This window comes from Martes martes (genome assembly GCF_963455335.1).
Source record: "Martes martes genome assembly, chromosome: 8".
Taxonomy (NCBI): Eukaryota; Metazoa; Chordata; class Mammalia; order Carnivora; family Mustelidae; genus Martes; species Martes martes.
The window spans coordinates 139,693,894-139,711,891 of record NC_137895.1 but is presented as its reverse complement, the minus strand read 5'-3'; the positions used below and the strand labels follow the sequence as shown (position 1 = coordinate 139,711,891).

The window sequence follows — 17,998 nt, the reverse complement described above, 5'->3', positions numbered from 1 at the left end:
TGGCTAACTTGCACACGTGGTTCTCTACTCAGTGGACCATTGAATTTTGAGCAATCCTTACTTTTTCCGTTCCTCTTGACCTTCACTGGTTTAGGGGCTCTGAATCCCCCATAAGGATCCGTGATGATAAACTTTGTAAGTGGTCAGTGTCCGTTCCTTTGTAAGGTTAAGTGTCCTGGAGAGAGTCACGCAGGTAAGGACACACATGGGTGTTTCCGGATGCCTTGATCTTGTGTGGTCTTGGAGGGGAAAGCGAGATGGAGTTGGAAGGTCACGGTCCTTGGGCTTCCGGCCGAAAGTGAGCGCTCCCATCCCACGTACTCCCCGGCCCTCGGGGTGGTCAGCTACTGCTGACCGCAGGATAGGGCCCACGGATGTCTGCGGTGCTTTTCAGAAACACGGTGTGTCTATGCAGGGTAGCACAGGTCACACGGGCAAACTGAGGCCCCGACGGGAATGCTCCCCTGAACGCAGTGTGATGGACACCACTGTTTGCATGGGAATTTGTGTTTGGGGTAAGCATCTCCCCTTTCAGGCTCTTGGACGCTGTTGGGTGATAAACTGTCTTCTTCCCCGAAGCGCTCCTGGCGAGCCTGGCAAGAAGTGCCCATTGACGGAAGGCTTGGAGCGAGCACTCGCCTCTGGCTGCCCCCAACCCCTTGGCTCTTCGGGGCTCAGGGTCCTCGTCCTTTGTGTTTTACAGAACTCACACATCCATCTGAGCTCTCACTGGAGTTTAGCTCCGTTTTAACAAGGATCTCCGTTCCCTTCCCCCAGGGTTACCAAGGCATGGTCGATGGCGGCAGAAACATCGTGGAAGCCAACTGGGAGAGCGTCTCCAGCATTCTGCAAGTGGTACGTGCTGACTTCCAAAACTCTGTTTCTCTAAAGTAAGTCAAGTCCCTCCTTTACCTGGAAATGTTCTGCGCATAAGCTCCAGTAGTACTTAACTGGGATTAATGTCCTGGCTGGCGTTATTCTCACCTACTTACACAGTAACAAAACAAAACCAAACCAGCCTTTATTTGTCATGTAACTAACATTTTTAGAAAGCTTTACATCGTGCAAACAGGATTATTCTTGCAGTAAAAAGTCATGTTGTGACCGCTCGTGTTCCCTGTGGTCCTTGTAGTGGATTTCAGGTTTTGTCGTCTTAAGACCAGATTGATATGGAGGCTTCTTGCGTTTGTTGGCACTGTGCTCAGGGCACAGACCCCCCTCTCCCCCACTCCTGTTGGATTTTTGAGAGTCACTTTGTGTCCCTGTAACAAAGGCTGGGAATGGTCCCTCCGGGATGGCAGGACGTAGTGGGAAGCGGCCTCCCTGTTCTGGCCTGAACCAGTCCGGGCTCACTGCTCTGGTGTGCCCGGGAGAGAGGCAAGGACGGCTTCAGGCAAAACAATTACTTACTTTGAATTTGAAAGAAACCTGCCAGGATGTTTCCTGCCTATAAATTCCCCAAGCCGGTAGCTAAAGGAGGCCTCCCAATCCTGGGAGAGGCGGATTAGGTGAGAAGAATGGACGTGCTGAAAAGCTCTGTGTTAATCTGGAACCCACGTGGGGTATTTTTAAACTAGAAACTGGAATCAGTTTGGTCCCACTGAAGGCGCCAGTGCACGGCGGAATGGGTCCAGTAGACGCGGCTTCGAGGTATAAAGGGCACATGTGCAGCCCTACGAAGAGGAGGAAATCCTGCGGGCTGGGGCGGCGAGGGTGGACCTCCAGGGTGAGACGAGGCAGACACAGACAGACAGATACCTGGGTTCTCACTCGCACGTGGGATCTGAAAAAGCTGAATTCCCGGAAACAGAAAAACGGTGTTTGCCAGGGGGCTGGGGAGGGGAAACGGGGACTGCCGGACACGCCCGGCTGATGGCGAGTGAGTTCTAGATGGAACCTCCCGCCGGGTGACGGTGGTTAAGGACACCGTGTTGCACCCTCAAAAGCCGCCCGGAGAGTAAGTCTTCATTCTTAACACGCACACTCACAGGTGGCTGAGGTGAGGGACGAGGTAAGGAACTTGAGTACGGGGATCATTTCCCATAAATCCTCGTGTTAACGGTGTTAACAGTGCTGCCTAATAATTCTAATATTGAAAGTTGCTAGAATAGTGGGTGTTGAAAGCGCTAAGACAAAAAAGGCTAATGACAGAGCAGCCGCATATCTCCACGCACCGTAGTGCAGTGGTCACGTCACCCCGTGCGTGTGAATCACGGCGCCCCACGCGCCCGAGCTCACGCGACCTTCTCGGCCCGTTACATCTCGGGGGCCCCGGGGGGGAGACGAGGGCGGATGGTATGTGATTGCCCTGGGGAGACGGGGTGTGCAGGTGGCCCTGGGTGTGTGGGGGCAGGGAAGGGCGCCCCCTTTACCCTCCTCAGGTGTGGTCTCGCTCTGGCTGTCCCACACCTGGGATCCCCTCGGTGCGGACCAGCTGCCGATTTCGCTTTTTCGGTCGCTAGAAAGCACATGACGCTCCGATCCCTCTTGGTGGAGGCCGAGTCCAGAGAACCCGCTGGTCGTGGCCGGGTGTCCTGCGCCTTCCGCCCCGGGCTCCCCTTTGCTGTGCCGGGCCGCAGCGCCGTCCCCACCATACTCCCAGTCGTTAACACAGGCTCCCTTCCCGGGAGGGGCGCTTGCCTTGCGGAGTGAGCGTGCCCTTGGAGGATGGCCCACAGATGGGGGTTTTAGAAGCGCACGTGTGGTGTGTGGGAAGGAACCCTGCTTTTTTCTAAAGACAACTAAGAATCTTTTGTTTCTGAAAAACTGAATGTGAAAAATCACGACTTCTCGCTCTCGGAAGTTTGTCTGATCCAACTTGCGTTCTCTTAAGATGTAGCCTTTAAAAAGGGAGGGGCAGGGAGATGTGCAAAAATCAGTCCCTCTGGCTCACAGGTTCCTGTCTTGCCTTTTCACACGGTTAGCTCTGGCGGAACAGGGGACTTGTTACGGGGGCTCCCGGTCATGCCTTCCCTGACCGCAGCTGCTGGCCAGCGCCGGGTCCATCTGAGGCTCGGTGGGGGCGGAGGCCGGCACCCCACGCCATACCACTCCGCCATAGGCCTCCTGGATGGCTGGGTCGTCCTGCAGACTCTTATCCTCTGCGTGTTTACCTGATGGCCGTCCTGGTCTCCAGACCCTCCCCGGCTTGCCCTGGGCATGACGCCCGTGCCTTTGTCCATTGTCCCCACACTTGACCAACTTACAAGATTAAATGAGGGGAACCTAGACTTGCAAGTCCTATGTGTGTACAGTGGTATTCACATGTGCTGAGCTCTGCCACTTCCTCTCCTGCAGGAAGAAGAAAAATACGTGTGATTTTCTTTCTCTTCCAGGGAGGGACCATTATCGGCAGTGCTCGTTGCAAAGCCTTCCGCACGCGGGAAGGTCGCCTGAAGGCTGCTCAGAACTTGGTTCAGCGGGGCATCACCAACCTGTGTGTGATTGGCGGGGACGGGAGTCTCACCGGGGCCAATATCTTCCGGAAAGAGTGGAGTGGGCTGCTGGAGGAGTTGGCTCAAAATGGTACAGCCTTGCCTCTGTGTGTTGCCTTTGTGGGTTTTCTGTTCCCTCTGTTTCTCTTCTGTTCCCTTCGGAGAGCTCTGAGCCCCCGTGCCCGCTGTCTGACTGTGGAGAGGCATCAGTGGTGATAGTGCCGGTCTCCCGGTCCCCCAGGCTGGGCACTCGGCCTCATGCCTCCGAAAACGATGAGCTCTGTGTACCTGGTCCTGCCCCAGGCCGGGCACCGCCTACCCCTGGCACAGTTTCGGGTAGCGCCCGTGACGGTCATTGGGATAGGTTTCCTGTGTGTCCCCACTTTGCAGAGGAGAACTGGGGGGCGGAGGGGAGGGTGCGCTGGGCTTCCCTTCACCCACCGCTCTCTTCCTCCCACTCCACGGGGGCTCCTGAACGTCCACTTGTGGCAGCTCCCGGTCATGGCCGGTGCTCGTTTCCGCGCAGGTGAGATCGACAAGGAGCAGGTGCAGAAGCACGCGTACCTCAACGTCGTGGGCATGGTGGGCTCCATCGACAATGACTTCTGCGGGACCGATATGACCATCGGCACTGACTCTGCCTTGCACAGGATAATCGAGGTCGTGGACGCCATCATGACCACCGCCCAGAGGTTACAGGGACACGGGAGCCTGGGAGGGGCTGGTGGGTTAGATGTGTTGCGGTGTAGACGTCCGTGTTGGCCCTGGATTTTTCCTTCTTAAGGGTGTTCTGTGCTGGGTGTAGACGTCTGTGCTGACCCTGAAAGTCTCCCCAGACAGGTGTTCTGTGCTAGGGTGTAGACCCTGGAGGATTCCCTCATGGGGGTGTTCTGTGCTGTGGTGTAGACGTCCGTGCCGGCCCTGGAGGGTTCCCCAGACGGGTGTTTGATCCAGTCTTGTTACTGAATGTTAGAAACCAGAGTGAGAAAACTGTTTCCCATTGACTGTTTATTTTCAACTGTGAAAGTTTACTCCTACCCCTGATTTTAGAAGAAAAAAGTGTGTCCTGGAGGAAAGACAGACTAATGCTACTGGGAAGTCCCAGGCAGGGTCTCTGGCAGGAGCAGCAGGACTGGATATGCCCCGCGTCCTCTGGCTCCGTGGGCGGGCGAGGACCCTGTGGGCGATGGGAGAGCCCGGAGGTTGTGCTCCCGGCTCTGGGGGGCTCCAGCCCGGGCGGCTCCCGGCCCCGCCTGTGCTGAGCACCGCAGCCGGTCACCGGCACAGAGGTGTCCGGGAATGTGCGTGTGTGCGGGAGAGCAAACACTGGCTGTGAAGTGAGTAACCCCAAACCCCTTTGCTCACAAGAGCTCGAAATGCTAGCACAGTGGCATCTGCTTTTGTAGGAAATGGGCGCTTTCGGGAAGCGTAGGTCCTGCCGTCATGGTGAAGCAGGCTCCTCTCCGACCTGGCGGCGCTTTCCTCTTGGGTTTTCTCGCTGCTCCCCATGGTGGTCAGTGGATGTTTCCTTTGTCTTTTCCAGCCACCAGAGGACCTTCGTTCTCGAGGTTATGGGGAGACACTGCGGGTACGTGTGGGGAGACGCAGCCTGCACGGCGGGTACCCTCCGCCTGGCCCCCTGGATGCCCCCCGGTGGCCCGCTGTCCCCCTTGCACGCTCGTGCGCTGCCTGCCCGGGGCCGCCTCCGAGCTGAGGGTGCCCGGCCGCAGCCTCACAAAACCAGTGCTGTCTCTGGACAGGTACCTCGCCCTGGTGAGCGCCCTGGCCTGTGGAGCGGACTGGGTGTTCCTTCCAGAGTCGCCCCCAGAAGAGGGCTGGCAGGAGGACATGTGTGTCAAACTCTCCGAGGTAACGTGCGTTCCGTGTCCCCGACCGCCAGGGCCTCTGACGGCGATGGGCGGCAGCCTCGGGGCCCCAGTTTGGGCAGAGTCACAAACACGTGGGAACTCCGTGGTTCTCAGGAGAGTTGGAGCTTGTCACGCAGGGTCTGCGCACACTGGCGGTTCGCATGTCCGGCTGCCCCCTGGGGTCGTGAAGGGGCGCCGTAGAGAGACCCCAAAACTGTTTTTCCTGTAGAGCAGCAGCTGGAGTTTGAAGGAGGATCTTGAGTAGAGATGAGGCTGTTAGGAGAAACCCGGCGGTGGGGGGGGATCTCCGCCTCCTGTTCTGTCTCCGCACACCAGTGTGAACAGACCCGCGTCTCGACCCCGGCCCGCAGTGGCGCAGAGCAGTGTGGGGCAGGTGGCAGCCCCTCCTGGGCTGTACGGTCCCCGCCGCTCTGGGCGGGCCTCAGGCATGGCTGCAGACGGCGTTCTCTGCACCAGGCTTTGCCCTCTGTTTGTGGCCCGGGGCTGCCTGTGTCCCCCACATGCGTGGAGGGCGGTTTCCCTGCAGGAGGGCCTCTGAGGAGGGCCTATGAGCTTAGCCCCCGGGGCGGAACTCGGGCACGGGACGCGTTTCCCGACCATGTCATCCCCGTCCTGCAGGTGGGGAGGTAAGCGTACGGCCCAGGCCGGCTGTGGTTGTGTTCAGCAAGGACATGCTCTCTGCGAGCAGCCAGGGTACATGCACGATAGGACATTGCCGCCAGCTTCAAGGTGACAGGTTCCAAGAAAGGAACTTGAGCAACGTACTTGATCCAAACGTAAGGAGCTGGTGATGACACACGGCTTTGCTGGGAGAATCGTACCCCCAGGAAGGTGGGCCGCGGCTGCGGGGGACCGGCGAATGCAGGAACACATCCCAGTGGTCCCGTGGATGTAATAAATCCACTTGTTATTTTGGTTCCGACCTGGGGACGTGGGCCAGTGGCGTGGGGTGATTCGCGGCTGGCTGTGTGACATTGGGGGTGGCCCTGGTCTTAGGCTGGTCCTTCTGTGTGGCTCTGAGACACGCATGTAATCACCAATGCCACAGGGCGTTACCTGTGGTCGCATCCCCCCAGGGGCTGTGCCCGTCCCCGCCGGCCGTCCTTCCTCCCCCCAACACCCCCAGGCCTGGTCCAGGGCCGCGCGGTCACAGGCAAGTTCTGGTGTCAGCCCTCGGGGACGGGGAAGCACGCCCCTGCTCCGAGGCCCTGCATAGTGGTCAGCGCGTCCGGGCGAGAGAGGACTGAGGCCCTCCGTTAGATTTGGCCATTATTTCCCTAACGGTGTGGCCTTATCTGCAGACCCCCTTGGGTTTCAGGCCTCATGAACCATGAGCTTAGGACAAGAACAAGAACATGTCGGGGTTCCCCTCGGGGAGGGTCGGGGGACGTAAGGTGGATGGCTTGGCTTGGACACCCTCTTGCGGAAACACTTGATCTCACCGTGTCTGTAATTCTTGTTTATTGGTCGTGGATGTAGCACTGTTAAGTCTTTTCCGAATATCTTGTCCAGTAAGTTGGCTTAGGAAGCAAGCCTCAGAGTGCCCCCCAATCCCGGGCGTTCTGTTCTAGAACGGGAGAGGCCTCTCTGAGGCGTCACAGGTCCTGGGGTTGGGTCTCGGCTCTGCCACCTGCACGGTGACCTTGGGCAATGACCCCACGTTCTTCAGGTCCCTGATGCTGTCCTGAGGACTCAGGGAGGGGATGCGTCCAGGCAGGGACGTGAGAGGCGTCTGCACACCCGTCCAGGCAAGGCGGCTTACCTTCCTGCGTGCCTGTGCGGAGGACTTGGGTTCTGTAACCCTCAGGAATATTAACGTTTTATAGATGACATGCGGCTCCGTGGCCATATTCCCGTACTCATGGATGCGTCCCAGTCCCTCTCGGAGCCACATCTTTACATCTCCTAGAAAACATTCCTGGCTAGGGACAGTGAGCTCCTCGAAGTAGAGCATGTTTGTGTCTATTGAAAAGCAGTCAGCCCAGCCCCAAACGGCAGGTGTCTTTGGGACGCCCCGGGGGGCTCGCCCGGGCTCCACGGGCTGCAGCGGCTTCAGGCACTGTCTGCGCTGGGGCTCACAGCCCCCCCCCCCCCGCCCCCGGGGGAGGGTCTGTAACTTGGGATGGGATAGAGAATGGACTGGCTGAGAATGAGTTCAGGGTGTCGCTGGGTGACAGTTGCCCTGAACCTGTGGGGACGGCAGGTGTGGGCACAGTGCCAGCGGGGCCTGTCCCCAGCCCCGCACTCTCCCCCGCTCCCCCCACCGCTCCCCCCCCAGGCTCCTGTGCAGGCCCGGGACTCTGTGTTCGGATGGGCTCACGGGGAGGTGGTGGGAAGCTCTGGTTTCTGAGGAGATCGGAAGCCTGGTTTGCTGTATAGACGCGCCATGGGGGCGCATTGCTGAGCTCACTGCCTTCTGGGACCAAACAGCCAAGAAGTGTGGCCCCCGGTCTGGGACTGCCCGGCTCCCAGCCTGCTTCTGGGGCGATCCTACAGGCCCCTCCCACCCCCTGCCACCTCCAGCTATGCACTGGGAGGGCCTTTCCCGGCCCGGATGGGTGGAAACCCTGCTTGCGAAACTAGGTGACAGTTTCTACCCGGCAAGAGGCCATTCACCTGGGGCAAAGGGCCGGGGATTTGTTTGTTGTTTAAACAGTTTAGGTGTTTGAGGATGTTCATTTTCTGTTTCCCCTAGAACCGGGCCCGGAAAAAAAGACTGAATATCATCATTGTGGCAGAGGGAGCCATAGACACCCAGAATAAACCCATTACCTCTGAGCAAATCAAGGAGGTGAGTGTGTCCGATTTTGCAATTCTCCTCGGGCGCCAGCCCGGAAAGGAGAGATTTTAACGGTGTTGGCAGGATTCGCGTTTGGAACGTTGTGTTATTATCATGAAAACCCTTTTTGTTCTTCCTGATACTGATAGATGGTTTCGTAATGACTCATGACTTTAACGGGGCCAGTCTCCTGCAGCTCCCGCCTTATTGTCGGGAATCTTCCCGGAGGCCCGGGAGCTGCCCTGGTGGTCGGGGAGACGCATCGGGGTGGACAGGGGGACCCAGTGCTGGGCGCCGGCTGCCCCACCAGGGACAAGGCTCAGGCACTGGGACACGCGGCCCCGGTGCTCCTGCGGATGAGAGAGCACTTGTCACATGGACACCTGTGCCGCCCCCGGCCCCGTGGAGGGCCGCCCAGGAGGTCCCATTGCTGTGCGGCTCGCTGGAAGGTGCTGGCTTGGCGTGCCAGCCCCGGGGCCGGCGGAATGGCCCAGGCTCTCCAGCGGGGCAGGTGACTGTGCGTGTTCCAGACGGAACGCTGGGGAGACAGACCGACAGACCAAAGGACGCTGTCAGCCGGGCTTTGCAACGTGGCTTCTCTGTCACGCCCTCTCCTTCCCTGAGCAGCTGAGCACCTGACCTCGAGGCCTGGGGAGCTGTGGGGGAAGGCGCTTGGCCAGTACTGAAAGAAGGAATAAGGGCAAAGGTTTTCCTTCCCCACGTAAGCACATCGAGAGTGAACACGGGCCCGGAGAGCAAGGGCCACGGGCTTCACGTCCCCCCCTTCTAGTGTTTTCATAGAGGAGGAGGTGAGGTCTGGCAAGGATGGAGGCCTGACCCCACAGCCTGTAGTGCGCTCGTGGGGCCAGCCTTGTGGGGATGCCGTGGTTGACCACGGTGTGCTTTTCAGATACAGCTGTGCCCGCTGAAGGTGACTTAGGGAAATGTCTACATTCCTGTAAAACACCTGGGATCCCATGTCCTTTTTCAAAAATCATGTTACTTAGGTTCATTGGCGAAGTAGGAGAGACAGAGATTTTATGTGATAACAAAAGCATTCTTTCACAAAAACAAACTTCAGCTCACCGTTAAATGAAGCATCCTTTTAGGAAATGAAATTTAGAAACTAGGATTTTTTTCCATGTCGGTGTGAAGAAGGAGTAGCCAAGACCCGGGGATGCCAACGCCCAGGACGCAGTGACCCCCTGGGTTAACCTGCTGTGTTTCCTGCAGCTCGTGGTCAAGCAGCTGGGGTACGACACGCGGGTGACCATCCTGGGACACGTGCAGAGAGGTGGGACTCCTTCAGCCTTTGACAGAATTTTGGTGAGTGAGGAGGGAGATGGTCAGGTGCCTTCGCCTGGGGCGAGGAGGAACGGTTTGCCCACACACCGTCCCGTTTAGAGCATTTCTGCCTGAGCAGAGTGTGGGTGGCCCGTCCTGGACATGCTAACCAGCCTTGGTGCCCAGTCACACAGATGCCGGGAGACCCCAGACCTGGGGGTCCAAGGGTGACAGGGACCCCAGGGAACAGAGCCCATGTGCACGTGTCTGGAGGCAGGCCCTGGGGTGGCCTAGTCCGCACTCGTGGGTGTCGGTCTTGGGTGCTCTCTGCCCTCTGCCCTTCCCCCTCACTGCCCCCTGCCAGCCACTTGTTAGTGGGGTCAGAATCTCCTTGCTGGAGGCGGGTGGACGGTCAGTGGCTCTCTGGGACCCAGACCTGGAGGACAGGAGGCAGGTTGGGTCCCTCTGAACACCGTGGGGCAGGCCTCTGCTCAGGGATGTAGCTGCCGGGGGGACTGTGTTCGTGCCTCGGTGGAGCCCGGGGCCAGGCGGGGGGCCATGGTGCCTCGGGCTTGGACCTTGTCTCCGACCTCCGTGACTGTCATTTCCAGGCCAGTCGCATGGGGGTGGAGGCCGTGGTCGCCCTTCTCCAGGCCACCCCGGAGACCCCGGCCTGCGTGGTGTCGCTGAGCGGGAACCAGGCCGTGCGGCTGCCCCTGGTGGAGTGCGTGCAGATGGTGAGTTCCGGGCGTCCCACGCTCCCCGGCTAGTCCAACACGGGCTTCCGGGAGCTTCCCCAGGGCCAAGCTGCTGCCTGCGGGGAGGACGGGGGCTCTGAGGTCATCGGTCTGGGGCACGGGACGTAACCTCCGCTACGCTGAGAGAGGGGGTATGTGCAGACGATGATGACGTGTAGAAACGCAGGTCTGTGGGGACTCCGGGGAGGGCGTCCCGGGGGGACGGGGGTGGGGCTGAAGAGCTCCGATCTCAGCGTCCCTGCCCTCCTGTCCCTCAGCATCTTCTGACCGGAGGGTGGCCGTGGTGCGGCTAAGGCAGGTGGCATCCGGACGTGCCCCGGCCTCCTTCAGGCCCCTGGATGCAGGGACAGGTTATGGTTTCCCAGGTCGTTGGGCGCAGCGAGCTGTACTAGATGCACCTGTCCTTATTCTCTGGAGCCTGCCCGTGACCGTCCCTTCCCTGCCTTTCTGGCAGCTCTGAGTGGATGTGTTGTGTAACCTAGACAGGGACGTGATTACATGCAGGGATGCGTTGAACACAGCCACAGAAACACACTTCCCAGAAGCCCTTGGGGGTGAGCAGATGGGTGTGCGGGAGTGTGCGAGGCTGCGTGTGTGTGCACCTGCTCTCCGTCAAGGGCCTGGCACAGTCCTACCACCCCCGACGGCAGTGGAGATCAGAGGGAGCTGAGGTTCAGAGAGGGACTAACTTACCCAAGATGCTCAGGTTGAGAGGGGCGGGCCGCTTCCTCGGGGACCTGTTCCCCGCACTGTCACCCTCCCCGCGGCGACCCCCTCCCCCGAGAGCCTGGTTCTGTTGTGCTTCTTTGTCATCAGAATCAAATCAGGAGTTGCTCAGAAGGCTGTGTCCATCGGAGAGCCTGGTTTCGCTCTGGCTTTGCTCTCCCGGGGATCTCAGGGTCTCCCTCTCCAGGCTTGCTGGCCGTCCCCCACCCCATCCTTTGTTACCAAGCTGCCTGAGCTGGGCAGGCCCGGGCGTGTCCCCTGCAGCCGGCTGCTGCCAGCAGTGGCAAGTGACTCGCTGAGTTTGGGCTCCCAGCCTGGAAGGTGGGGACGACCGGGCTGAGTCGGCAGGAGCCGCCGGGTGTGGCAGCTCTAATCGTCCACAGACGTGTGAGCCTTGACATGTTCTCTTCTCCTTCTTTGTTTGAAGACCCAGGACGTGCAGAAGGCCATGGACGAGAGGAGATTTAAGGATGCTGTGCAGCTCCGCGGGAGGTGACTGTCAGGAGCGCTCTGTGTCCCCGGGGCTGGCGTGGGATGTGCCCCAGGGCTGTGCTCCCTCTGTCGCAGCGGACAAAGTCGGAAGCTGAGACAGGCTGCAGGGCGCCACTGGGCAGCTCCAGGGCCCTGATGGGCAGTTGGGGGACCAGCTGGTGTGTGGTCTGCTTTCTGGCCGGCCGGGGGCTGGAGAACTTAGGGAGGGGTGGATGGAAAGAGGGGCGCGGCCGGTGGGACACCGGAGCGCATGAAAGACCAGGTTTCTCAGCAGGCGGCCGCCGTAGCTGGAGATACCGGGGCCTCGGGGATGCGGGGTGATCCCAGGGCTGCCTGTTTGCCCCAAGCGCTCCGAGCAGGGGTGTGTGGACTGTCGCGTCCGGCACAGGCCTTCTCCCAGGGCCTCCCCTCACACTCCATGCGCCCTCCGACCTCCGCCCGATGGTCCCCTTTCCTTCCAGGAGCTTCGAGACCAATCTCAACACCTACAAGCGGCTCGCCATCAAGTTGCCGGACGATCAGATTGTGAAGGTCGGTGACGCTGCGCACCGCCCCAAGAGCCAGCCCCGCGTTCCCCGTGGACCCCACCCCCGGGCTCCTGGGCTGAGCGCCTGCCCCGCACTCCTAGCGTGCCCTCGCTGTCTTGCAGAGCAACTGTAACGTGGCGGTCATAAACGTGGGGGCGCCCGCTGCTGGGATGAACGCCGCCGTGCGCTCCGCCGTGCGCGTGGGCATCGCAGATGGGCACAAGATGCTCGCCATCTACGACGGCTTCGAGGGCTTCGCCAAAGGCCAGGTGGGTCCCTGGGGGACGTCATTGGGAGACAGAGGACCTCCCAAGGCTGCAAACCTAGGGCTCTGTCACATGGTGAGCGCAGACGCTGCTCTGTAGGACGACTTTTGCTCTAGATCCGCCGTGGGGTACGCGCCCTGGGTGCTGCTGGACGCTCCGTGTGGAGCGCACCTCCGGGGTTCCTCAGGGGCTGCAGGCAGTATGGCCAGTGGGGCCCGTGGGAGCCGGCCTTAGGAGGGAAGGGGACGGGTCGTGTGCCTCCCAGAGGCTGTTGTGCCGTGGGAGTGGGACGCAGCCAACAAGCACTTGGAGGAAAGCTTTGGTGAAAGGACTGAACGGAAACTTTGAGTGCTTACTGTGCACACTCAGTACTCCAAGGAGAGCTGCAGACCTGAGATATTAGCCGCATTTTCCTTATTTAGAAACTGAGGCATGGAGACATGGATTAGCATGACCGAGGTCACATGCCGCAGGAGTTGAGATAATGTGGCTGATGCTGCAGTGTGCCCTGCGCGACAGTATTTATTGGCCTGATCACCCCAAAATGTACCGAGTTCTTACCCCGGGGAAGCCAGCTGGTACGGAAAGCAGAGCTGCCCTCTGCCGGGTTGTAGCTTGGGGAGGGAGAGGATGGTGAGCGAGGGGGGAAGCACGGGATGGGGCACCTTGGGCCGGGACCAGCGCTGCACAGACGCCCAGAGGAGGGGTCTGCCCTGGGACCCTATTGACACACGCCCCTGGGGAGGGAGTCTCAGACGGGGGACGGAGGCGCTGAGCCAGTGGCCGCGAGGACGTGCCGGCTGGGCGAGGACAGCGCCAAGGCCCAGAGGGGCTCGGGATGGCGGGCTCACGTGGCTGCTGCCTCAGGGGAGCAGGGGAATGGAAGGGGGGGGCACGTGGCTTGTAGGTGATTGGAAGGAACTTGGGTTTTGCTCAGAGAAGACAGGAGGGTTTTGAAGAAGCAGGATGGGACCTGTGGACGGGTGACCGGATTCCCGGGGGGGAGGTGTCCTGGGAGCTGGCAGGGGTTGTGCTCGGGGTCTTTAAGAAGCGTGGGCTGGAGACCGGAGTTGGGGAGGGACTGGTGCACGCGGACCAGACCACTCTCTTGGGACCGGGGAGGGGAGCCAGCCCAGGAGACGGCCTGTGTGCATGCCTAGCTGGCCTCACCTGCGTTCTTAAGATTTCTTTTGATTTTTAATTAAAGAAGTTTTCTTTTCTATCAACTAAGAAAAACAATATCTGTCTTTCTTTCATTCTCATGGGTAGAGTATGGCCAGCTGAGGTCCGGATCGGATCTGCATGGTGGGGGTAGGCGGCGGGAGGGCTGGGGTGAGGTGTCCTGCGTTCCACCGGACCCACCTGACCCGCTCAGCGACACGACGGGGACGGCTTCCGAGTGCCTCGCAGGCCCCTGGGGAGGTGCCCCTGCAGGGCGTGCGGACCTGGGAGCCGTCTGTCCGCACAGCTCACCCCCTTGTTTGTCGCCCCCCCTGTTCGACTGTGTCTGCACACCAGATAAAGGAGATCGGCTGGGGGGATGTCGGAGGCTGGACCGGCCAAGGAGGCTCCATTCTTGGGACCAAACGGTAATTTCCCCGTCCCCGTTCTGACCAGCTCTTGGGAAGGGGAAGGGCTCCCATCTTAGACGAGCAGCTGGGGCTGAAGCTGCTGCTTTTCACTCTGGGGAAGGGACCCCGAAGGCAGCTGGTGCTGGCTTACGGGCCAGCCCCCTCCCCGCCATGAGGGATCCAGGTCGTGCTCTGGGGAGCCCCCGAGATGTGCCCTGCAGCAGAGGCGAGGCACGTGACTCGGGGACTGCTGTCGCAGTGTCCTCGATCTCCGCTGATGCACAGAGCCCCATGGTGGCTGCAGGCGGGCCCTACGGAGCCCACGGCTTCTCCACCGCCGCTCGCTGCCCGCCCCCGCTGTTGGGGATGCCGGGGCTCCATCCAAGAGCAGACGTGTCCACCTGTGTGCCCCGGGCCCCTTCCGATCGGCTCTGACACCCACGTGCTCGTGCTTTTGAGCCCAGGCATTGCTCCAGGGTGGTGGCTGTGCCGCGGAAGCGGGGGGACCCTGTCGTTGCCACCGAGCCCCCTGGTTTGCCCCGACCGCCCAGCCCCGGGCAGTTTTGTCCTGAGAGTTCTTTTAAATGTACTGAAAGCACACACATCTTGTCCGCGTGGAGGAAAGAGGCGGGCGGGTGTCGGCGGCTCTGCGGCCGTGGCCGGGCCAGCGGTCACGCGTCCGGTCCTCCACGCTGGCCCTGCGTTGGTTCCAGGCGATAAGGCAGGAGGGGAGTAGCGAGCGGAGCGCGTGCGGCGTTACGGAGAGCAGGGCTGGGCGAGCTGCGCGCGCAGGGGGTTCCGGGTGTTGGGAACACCCACAAGCTTTGATAGAGCGTTTCCCTGCGGAGGCGTCAGGATTCTCTTGCGCTCCAGGCACCGCACAGCCGAGCATCCCTTCCCATGCGTGGTGTTCGGTTTTGTTGTTTTAAATACACTCCCTGCAGCCTTGCTTCTCCAGCGCTGCCGTCCAGCAGGGTGCGGCTCGTGGGGGTCGCGGGGCTCCCGGGTGCCGGCGGGGGTGTCGCCCACGGTGCGGGGTCTTCCCAGCCCACACGTGTGCACTGGCCTGTCTCTAGCACACTGCCTGGGAAGTCTTTGGAGGACATCGCCGCGCAGATGCGGACGCACAGTATCAACGCCCTGCTGATCATCGGGGGATTCGAGGTGCGTCCCTGGCCCCGGGGCGCCTGCCGGCGGGGTGGGGGGTGAGCGTGGGCAGGCCTCGGCGAGCACAGTGCAGTGGGTGGGGGGCGGTAGCCCCTGGGCCCGGGGGCCGCGGGTGCAGCCGAGTCGGGGAGCAGGAGCGGGGCTCCCCACCTGGGACGCGTGCGCCTCCCCTCCGCACAGGTGGTCGTCTCTCTCGAATTCGAGGCCCGTGGGCCACCAGCAGGCAGGGTGGTCACGTGACCCCACTGCATCCCGTCGCACGTTGGACCGCAGACCTTATGTTTTTTTATTCAACCGTGATCGGTCCCCTAATAACCTTTCCGCTCGCTTTAGAGAAAATGTAAGGGTCTCAGACAATGAGACGCTTGCCCCCAGGAGACGCGGTGTCCCTCCCGCCTGACCTCTCTGGTGACCCTCACGCCTTCCGTGTTCCTAATGGCCCTCTGCTCCCCCTCCCCCCACACCTGCACACTGCCCGATAGGCCTACCTGGGACTGCTGGAGCTGTCGGCTGCCCGGGACAGGTACGAGGAGCTCTGTGTCCCTATGGTCATGGTCCCCGCCACCGTCTCCAACAATGTGCCAGGCTCTGATTTCAGCATCGGCGCGGACACAGCGCTCAACACCATCACCGACGTAAGTCTGTGCGGCCGGCAGAGCAGGTGCGGCGGATGCTAACGCGGGGGCGCTGGCCCGCTTTTATCTGCCATGCACTAGAGACAGCAGCGAGACCCCGACTTCTTTCCAGAAACGCCTTTTTTTTCCCTTTTTTTCCTTAAGCCTGACCGTCTCTGGTCCGATCCCCAGAATTGTTTCAGCACCGGGGCTCTGCTGCGGCCAGCCCTCGAGTGACCAGGAGCGTCTGAGGCTCCCCTAGTTGTGGGCTAGGATTTTGTGATTCGGCTAATCATTAAAGTTAGCTCGTTTTTTTGTTGTTGTTTTTTTTTTGTTGTTTTTTTTTTTTGGCTGGACCAAATTTACTTCAGCCCCATAACATCCTTTATTAATTTTTAATTAAAATTAATTAAATTTTAAATTAAATTTTAAATAAAGTAATTAAAATTACTTTATTGTTTATTTGAGAGAGAGCGACAGTTGGTGAGAGCGAGCCCAAGCAGGGGGGGCAGCGGGCTTCGTGCTGAGCAGGGAACCCGCCGTGGGGCTTGATCCCAGGACCCTGAGATCATGACCTGAGCCGAAGGCAAATGCTTAAGGACTGAGCCCCCCGGGAAGCCCTGGATCGTAACATAATTTATTATGACAAATCCTGGGTCTGATGCCCCCGAATGGATGAGGCTAGAACCTGAGCTTGAGGGTTCTGTAATTTGTCCACTGACCTGAATCCACCAGTGGCCTCCGTCCTCCCTGTGGCTCCTGCCGCTGGCACCGTTCTCCCCACTGTAACTCAGGGACACTAACTCACACCTGAAAAATCAGTGATGCCATGCTGGGTGTTTTTGCCGAAAAGCAGTAGCAAAACAAACACGCCCGTGTTGCCCTGTTTGTGATCATGCTGGGGAAATGGTGTGGGAGCTCACAGCACAGTAACCAGCAGAATACGCTTCTCCTTTTTAATCTAGCGTCCACAATTCTAAAGTAAATTCTCCAGTCTTTATTTTCCCCGTGAGGACACAGATCCCAGGGGTGTTTTTCTAGGATTCTTTTTCTTAACCCAGTGGGATCACATTTGTCTCTAGTGCTGGTAAATAAAAGAGAAGCTTTTTAAATAAAATTCAGGCGGTAAGTAATGCTTTAGCACTTTGCTGTTTTGTGTTTTGTTTTGTCTTGCTTTTCTGAGATGCTTCACCGTTCTGCGGTTTCTTTACTAAAAAGCCCTGCCCTGTGTCTCCTGTGCGTCCACGCCGGAGCGCCCCTGTCCGCACCACTAACCTGTCTCCGGGCCATCGCGCCCGCCGTCCTGGTGACTGTTGCTCCTGCTTTGCCTGCTGGGAACCAGTTCGGCCCCTGATGAGGCTCCAGCCTTCCGTGGGAGGGTCACTGTCCCTCCCTGTGTGTGACCGTCATCCGTGCTTTCCTGCTGTTTCTCTGTCCTTGGCTGGAGTCCGCATCTGCTTACGCTCGGTGGAAGGAACCGCAAGTTCATGTTTCCTGTCGCCTGCTTGGAGCCCTCCGGGGGCTGGGGGAGGGGTACTCGGGAGTCGGCGGCAGCGGGGTGGGCCTCGGTTGGCGTTGGTTTCCCTGTGACATTGGGTGTGTGTTCTGTGGCATGAAGCCAGGGGTCTCCCACTTTAGAGTTCCAGGATCCTCTGCTTAAAAACGTGGTTTCCAGGTTATCAAGATCAGATAGAAAAATACGTACAGAAACTCTAAATGGTCCGCCTTGCTCCCCTGGAGGGGTTTGGAAATTGGGTAGATGAGCTTTTAAATTGGGTTTCTCACTTGTCTGAGTTTCCTCAAGCCGGTTGCCCTGTTACGAGGTGGCAGCTTCGTGTCCGGGCTGGTCCAGGCCCACACGCACAGGGGAGGAGGTGTGCAGGTGTCCTGAGGCCCAGGCCTGTGGGTGTTCTCATGGGCACCAGGGTCCCTGTCCTGACCTGTGACCCATAGTGAGCTGGATGCCCAGGGGGACCTGTGTAGGAGCCTCGACACCCACTCCTGCAGATCGTGTCCTGGTTGGGACCCAGGCAGGGTGTGTGGACGTGGCTGGGTTTTGTATGGAGTGGTGTTTGTGCAAGCCGGAGTGAAGCCGTGTGGGGTTTGGGTCTGGGTTGGAACCCGGCGGGGCTGGCCGCACAGGGGAGCAGCCGGCTGGAAAGGGGCCGTCGGGGCTGAGGGGACCGCTCAGGGTGCCTCGCGTTGCTCTTGACGGGTTCCAGAGGGAGCAAGCACCAGAGCAAGTCCCGTGCGGGTGTGCGCCCGTCAGCCAGGAGCTCTTGCCCAGGGGGGGCAGCTGTGGACCCGTGCAGGTGTGCGCCCGTCACCCAGGAGCTCCTGCCCGGGGGGGCCAGCTGTGGACCTGTGCAGGTGTGCGCCCGTCAGCCAGGAGCTCTTGCCCAGGGGGGGCAGCTGTGGGCCCGTGCAGGTGTGCGCCCGTCACCCAGGAGCTCCTGCCCGGGGGGGCCAGCTGTGGACCCGTGCAGGTGTG

The 17,998-nt window shown here is 60.0% G+C and overlaps 1 protein-coding gene across 2 annotated transcripts in view; it reads left to right on the top strand.

Annotated features, from left to right (window-relative positions):
- The window catches only part of PFKP (phosphofructokinase, platelet), a 52,577-nt gene that overhangs the window by 22,548 nt on the left and 12,031 nt on the right, over window positions 1–17,998 (top strand). For both annotated transcript variants that reach the window (XM_080811234.1, XM_080811235.1), the window contains 14 exons: window positions 778–855; window positions 3,336–3,525; window positions 3,961–4,126; window positions 4,978–5,022; window positions 5,195–5,303; window positions 8,019–8,114; window positions 9,336–9,428; window positions 9,998–10,123; window positions 11,298–11,362; window positions 11,824–11,893; window positions 12,012–12,158; window positions 13,674–13,744; window positions 14,803–14,890; window positions 15,376–15,528. In XM_080811234.1, coding sequence (XP_080667360.1) covers window positions 778–855; window positions 3,336–3,525; window positions 3,961–4,126; window positions 4,978–5,022; window positions 5,195–5,303; window positions 8,019–8,114; window positions 9,336–9,428; window positions 9,998–10,123; window positions 11,298–11,362; window positions 11,824–11,893; window positions 12,012–12,158; window positions 13,674–13,744; window positions 14,803–14,890; window positions 15,376–15,528 — 1,497 coding nt within the window. The remainder of the gene's footprint in view (window positions 1–777; window positions 856–3,335; window positions 3,526–3,960; window positions 4,127–4,977; window positions 5,023–5,194; window positions 5,304–8,018; window positions 8,115–9,335; window positions 9,429–9,997; window positions 10,124–11,297; window positions 11,363–11,823; window positions 11,894–12,011; window positions 12,159–13,673; window positions 13,745–14,802; window positions 14,891–15,375; window positions 15,529–17,998) is intronic.